The following is a 6,767-nucleotide window of genomic DNA, read 5'->3' on the forward strand; positions in this document are numbered from 1 at the left end:
TTCACAAATGTGGTTTATAAACATACATTTTCTCCTGACCCAAGATTATATGATTATTATACCAAATAAACCCATTCAAGGGCCAAGAATACACACAAAGTATCTCTAAAAAATGGAATGGCAGTATCCAAGAAATGATTTATTAAAAAGTGTATGTATTTGTTGGAATGGCGTAATGTCACTCCAGTTCTTTCATTTTATTGTGCTCTGTAATGAAAAAATATAATTTTTTTTAATATGAGATACAAGTTTGAGTTGTGCTCGAAATAAATAGTCAATCAATAAAAATACCTCAGTTACATATAATCTGCAATGCACAGAAAGGCAATATTGACCATTCTGAGTGTTCTTTTTCCTAAACCACTGCTGTCAATCATTGGACTCAAACTGGGTGAACAGCTTTATATTTGATTATATTTGGAATACAAGAGTACATTACAATACAAGTCCTTTTGAAAGTCAGAATCAGAATCAAAATCAAAACAGGTTTATTTCCATTGTCTATGAACAGAATTCACAAACATAGGAATAACATAAAACAATGAACAATGATAAAAAAAAAAAAAAAAAAACTAAATGAGTCATAAAGTAAAGCAGTTCAAATCTGATGAAAATAGTTTATAACATAAAGAATAAAAATAGGCTTATTTAGTCGTTATTATATTAAACAGATCAGCAGAGATTTGTGAACTGTAACTCACCGAATGTTCATCGTGGCTTTTCTGTGACTTTGCAGATTACATGTAACAAATATATTTTTATTGCAATATCACAGAAAAGCAACAATGAAAACAAGTCCATTCACTTCAAGTTTATTTCTACAGCACATTTAAAACAGCTTCAGCAAAGCTCCAGGAGACACGAGACATGAAGAACCCCAATCATTCAATTCAATGTGCGCTGCGTTATATTTGAGCATATTTGATGTGCAAACAGTGCTGCGAGTCTTGCCTCCAGTGTCCCCTCCCTCTTTCCATCCCTCCCTCCATCCCTCTCTCCCTCCCCCCTCCTTCCATCCCTCCATCCCTCCCTCTCTCCCTCTCTCCTTCCCTCCCTCCTCCTTCCATCCATCCATCCCTCCTTCCATCCTTCTTCTCTCCCTCCCTCCTCCTTCCCTCCCTCCTTCCATCCCTCCCTCTCTCCCTCCCTCCCTCCTTCCCTCCCTCCCTCCCTCCCTCCCTCCCTCCCTCCCTCCCTCTCTCCCTCCCTCCCTCCATCCCTCTCTCCCTCCCCCCCACCCCCTCCCCCCTCCCTCCCTCTCTCCATCCCTCCCTCCTTCCCTCCCTCCCTCCCTCCCTCTCTCCATCCCTCCCTCCCTCCATCCTTCCCTCTCTCCCTCTCTCCATCCTTCCCTCTCTCCCTCCCTCTCTCCTCCTTCCATCCTTCCATCCCTCCCTCCTTCCCTCCCTCCCTCCCTCCCTCCCTCCCTCTCTCCATCCTTCCCTCTCTCCCTCTCTCCATCCTTCCCTCTCTCCCTCCCTCTCTCCTCCTTCCATCCTTCCATCCCTCCTTCCCTCCCTCCCTCCCTCCCTCCCTCCCTCCCTCTCTCCATCCTTCCCTCTCTCCCTCTCTCCCTCCCTCCCTCCCTCCCTCTCTCCCTCCCTCTCTCCTCCTTCCATCCTTCCATCCCTCCCTCCCTCCTTCCCTCCCTCCCTCCCTCTCTCCCTCCCTCCCTCCCTCCCTCCCTCCCTCCCTCCCTCTCTCCCTCCCTCCCTCCATCCCTCTCTCCCTCCCCCCCACCCCCTCCCCCCTCCCTCCCTCTCTCCATCCCTCCCTCCTTCCCTCCCTCCCTCCCTCCCTCCCTCCCTCCCTCTCTCCATCCCTCCCTCCCTCCATCCTTCCCTCTCTCCCTCTCTCCATCCTTCCCTCTCTCCCTCCCTCTCTCCTCCTTCCATCCTTCCATCCCTCCCTCCTTCCCTCCCTCCCTCCCTCCCTCCCTCCCTCTCTCCATCCTTCCCTCTCTCCCTCTCTCCATCCTTCCCTCTCTCCCTCCCTCTCTCCTCCTTCCATCCTTCCATCCCTCCTTCCCTCCCTCCCTCCCTCCCTCCCTCCCTCTCTCCATCCTTCCCTCTCTCCCTCTCTCCCTCCCTCCCTCCCTCCCTCTCTCCCTCCCTCTCTCCTCCTTCCATCCTTCCATCCCTCCCTCCCTCCTTCCCTCCCTCCCTCCCTCCCTCCCTCCCTCTCTCCCCTCTTTCAGCACTGGCAGCAGCAGAAAATGTCTCGTTAAAACAGGTCAACAAAGATCAAACACCCGCTTCTCACTTTCTGTCGGTGGTCGCACCCAAACGCTGTGATCATAACAAAAGCCTCATCAGCCGCGCGTTGTTGATGCGCAGACAGAAAGGCGCGCGCGCTCCCCGTCGCAGAGACACCGGGAGCCGCGGACACGGGTTTGATAGCACCTGATGCGCTCACCGATGATGTGATTAAACGCACAGAGAGTCGCCCGTTTTATCTGTGTTGTGGATCCTTTTTTTTTTTTTAAACGCGTAAACGCCATGGTAAATGACCCTCAGACTTACAGGCGCCACGGCTCCATGGCCCGGCCGGTCCGAGGTGAGAAACGCCACGACCTTACCTCTATTAAGCTCAATTACTGCGGCCATCGAGTTTCTATCGTTCCGCTGAGAGGTCCGTGCATATGCAAATGACGACTTGTGTCCCACCTATAAATGAAGAGGTCAGGACCACACACACAAACCCCGCGCAGACTTTGACACACTCTGAACGCGTCTGAAAACCTGCAGAATGGCCAAGTTTACTGTTGAGTGGTTGTCTCAGAGCTACTACAGCGCGAAGGAAGAGGAACCTGTGCAGAAAGTGTCGGAGGAGTTTATGAAAGAACCGAGCAGCCAGTTCACGCCAGTCTCTCCAAACAGTAAGTTCTTCTAACTTCTACTGTTCTACTAACTTCTACTGTTCTACTAACTTCTACTGACTAACTCACTACGTTCACGTCACATTTGGTACTAACCTGGGATTACATCTGATGTAAAACATGACTAAACAGGACCGAAGTCTAAGGTTGCGTTCACTTTTGTCTTATTTTGCTCTGAATTGAGCCAATTTTAGTCCTGATGTTGACTTGGTTTGGTTCTTGTTTAGTCCTGAGCTTGTCCAGATTTAGTTTAGGGTTTGGTCCTGTTTTTGTTCCAATTTGTATGTTGTGAATGTGCAAATATAGTACTAAATTATCAAAGGCAGTACTAACATGGGGCTTCACTAGGAACTAAACCGGATGTATACTAAACCAGGACTATAACAGGACCAAAGCAAGTCCAAGTCACGACTGAACTGGGCTCACAGTATGGCCGCACCACCTTTCACAAACACATTCAAACGCTCTTAATTCACTAACTCTTTGCTCTGTTTCAATGATTGTTGGACAAATGTACTGATGGTCTCTTGTTTTCCCCCAGACAGTTGTGGCTACACGTCGGCCTCTGACAGCAGTGACATGGGGGAGGACATCGAGGGCGAGGCCGGGCGCAGGGTCCGGACCAAGTTCAGCTCGGAGCAGATCCGCAAGCTGGAGGGCGCCTTCAGCAAACAGCGCTACCTGGGCGCGTCTCAGAGGAAGAAGATCGCGGAGAAGCTCGGCCTGTCCGAGACGCAGGTCAAGACGTGGTTTCAGAACCGCAGGATGAAGCTGAAGCGCGAGGTGCAGGACATGCGCACTGAGTTCCTGCCCATCCCCGCCGCGCTGATGCCGCCGATGATGTTTCAGCACCACGCTCTCTCCGGACAGCTCCCCGCGGCCAGCAGACGCGTGTACCCGCTGCAGGAGGCGCACAGGCCGGCCACACATCCAGCCATGCCCCGTCATCACCAGCACTACCATCCATACACCACTTTTACACATCAAATGATACCGTCTCTTTACTAACATAAGGACTGAATTCAAGACTGTTATCTAGAATCTAGATGTATCCCCTGCTCGTTTTAATAGAGCTGTAAATTATTGATTAATAACTAAGCACTGTGTTTGTATTGATTAAATGTTCAATAAAATCATTATAACTTATTCGTCTCTGTCATTGCATGGTATTATATTGTATGGGCTAAACGGGAAGTGGAATTTAGTTTATTTTCACCTAGTACTGTGCGTGTAGCTCGTCACGTGATGCTGATGGCTGAGGCAATTAATCATCCCAAGTCAAAACTCTCAACATAGTGTCATAAAATGGTTAATCTCGTTGAAATCCATTTGTAGTTTTGAGAGTAGGTGTTATTTCGAGTACTCTTCACATACTTTTCCACCAAAGCCATATAATGGGCCTGTTTAATGATGGCATGAAGTACCCTGAGAGGTCACGTGATCGGCCATAAATGCCACATGACCATTTGTTCTTACGCTGACGTGAATTGTGCAGCAAACGGCGCAGTTTGAAGTCATTTCCTTTTTCAAAACTGCGCCTGTTCCGCGTTGAAAAGGCCACGGAGATGGAGCTGAGTTTAAATAAGTGGAAAACCGAAAAACGATTTCTATTATTTTGTATATTACAGTTGAAGTAATGTGCTCCACTGAGACTTAAACGCTCTGCAAACGTTTTAACTCAAGAGAACGCGCCACTTTCACCGGCTTCACGTAAATTCAGTGAAAAGTGATTTACATTTTTGCATATATATTTGTCTTGCAAACACGTGATGGCAGTATTGTTATTCCAGTCTTTGTTTGCGTTATGATTGATTAAAAAAAACGAGATGTTACTGCAGTTATTTTATATAAGCTTAACAACATCATATTTATCACTTTTTCTTTACAATTTGATGTTGTCAATCTTCTTGTAACGAGTCACATGGCCGATTTTCCTCTGAGATTCGTAGTTGAAGGTACAATTTACAGATTTTAAGACGCATTATAGCTAAAGAGTCACTCATTTTCAAGTTGAGGAGTAGAACCTGTAACCTGATCATCTACTGCTTACTATTTCTGTGATGATTGAGACGTGTAACAATCTCCTGTGTCCCAGGATTGATTTTGTATAATTATCAGCATATATTCTATCAAATTCCTTGGATAAAAACTAAAAAGAGCTGTATATAAATGTTTGTGTCTGAACTTAGAACAACTAAAATCCACTGAAATCTTTCGCATTTCCAGTCACTATAAACTCCTGTCCCGCGCGTGAAAGCAGTGCGTCCGCGGCCCCACCGCGGCGCGCACAGCAGACACCGCGTCATCACCGCCGCTGGAGCCGCACGTGTTCTCGCCTCGTCCGGTCGGTGACGGCTGCGGCTCCGCGTTCATTTGCATCACGAAAGCGACATCAAAAGGCCGAAGCGAACGCGACATCTTTGACATCAAATGAGCTCCTTTTGTGTCGCGATGGATCAGTTGGCACGTAGTTGAAAGAAGGAGACCCGGCGCCCGTGAGTCTGATCGCGGTGTGTATTGCCCCGCGTTACAGTTACAGTTACAGTTACAGGCGGCACCGGCTGCGGGGCCGTGATGGAGGCACGTGACGCGTGTCCCCCGTGAGTTATGGGCCCCGTTACTATCTGCAGTCACGACTCCACAATATTTCCTCCTCCAAAAAACTCAAGCCTGACCAAATAAAAAGTCCTGTGTTTTAAACTGTCCTTTGGAGTCTAGTTTGAATGAAATTACTTCCACGTCTTAATAAACTTTAATAATCAACAAAGCTCAAAACAAAAGCCTAGTTATGTTTATGTTGCTTTCTGAACATTTTTTTATTGTTACACAGTCTCCAAAGATTGTGTATGAAATATATAGTTTACAGAGATTTAAACTCCTAATAAAATTATTCCCATTAAAGTAGCAAACTGGGATTTAAAATATAAGATACTTAATGTTTGGTTTGAGGTGTTTTTACGGCTTTAAATGAGATATTTTTATGGAGGACAAAGTCATGATCATTAAAGTTGGTTAGGGAGGTAATTGGTGCAGATATGAAAACATGTCAGACTTGTATTAAAGCTCATTTTGTACATAAAGTGCTATAATAACAAGAAAAGACACAGTAAAACAACAATACAAACATAAATAATGTTATGAAATTAACTTTATAAGTGAAGCGTGCAGATAAAACCCTTTCAGTCACACGCACAGCTGAAAAGAACAGTTTGGAGTGATTTGAACATACAAACATGTAGTTGTAGTATTCCTGTAGTATTTCCTCCCCTTCTCCTGGTTTCTGTTATGTCTTCTGTAATCTGACTGCTCTGGAATGTGGAAAGAGAAACACTTTCACTCCTGGTGAGACGTTTGTGGTTACGTCTAATTCAAGTAAGAAAAGCAACTCACGCTCAAACTAACATTGTCCTCGTTTGCAGTAAAAACATGTCACGAGACGACCGGACCGTCCACAATTTAAGACCTTTTAGTTTCATATTTTTAGTTTGGATTAGTGCTTGTCATTTCTCAGTATCGCATCCAAGAAGCGACTTGGAGAAGTGGCAAAAAACTGACACGAGTGAATGAGAACTATATGTGAACAAGCTCATATTGGGGTCTATATTTATATCTATATCTATGTCTATATCTATATCTATATCTACACCTATATCTATATATATATCTATATATATGTCTATATCTATATCTATATCTATATCTATGTCTATATCTATGTCTATGTCTATGTCTATATCTATGTCTATGTCTATATCTATATCTATATCTATGTCTATATCTATGTCTATGTCTATGTCTATGTCTATATCTATATCTATATCTATATCTATGTCTATATCTATGTCTATGTCTATATCTATGTCTATGTCTATATCTATATCTATATCTA

General features: G+C 45.1%; 1 protein-coding gene across 1 annotated transcript; it reads left to right on the forward strand.

Moving 5' to 3' along the window:
• The first annotated feature begins 2,743 nt into the window (after positions 1-2,743).
• Positions 2,744-3,971, forward strand: vent (ventral expressed homeobox). Its single transcript, XM_072437149.1, has 2 exons — positions 2,744-2,878; positions 3,420-3,971. Exons 1-2 carry the CDS (start codon positions 2,749-2,751, stop codon positions 3,884-3,886), a joined length of 597 nt encoding a protein of 198 aa, XP_072293250.1. The 5' UTR covers positions 2,744-2,748; the 3' UTR covers positions 3,887-3,971.
• The last annotated feature ends 2,796 nt before the right edge of the window (positions 3,972-6,767 follow it).

Source organism: Eucyclogobius newberryi, unplaced genomic scaffold (genome assembly GCF_026437365.1).
Source record: "Eucyclogobius newberryi isolate DKJ021-1_F unplaced genomic scaffold, fEucNew1.0.hap1 SCAF_8, whole genome shotgun sequence".
NCBI lineage: Eukaryota > Metazoa > Chordata > Actinopteri > Gobiiformes > Gobiidae > Eucyclogobius > Eucyclogobius newberryi.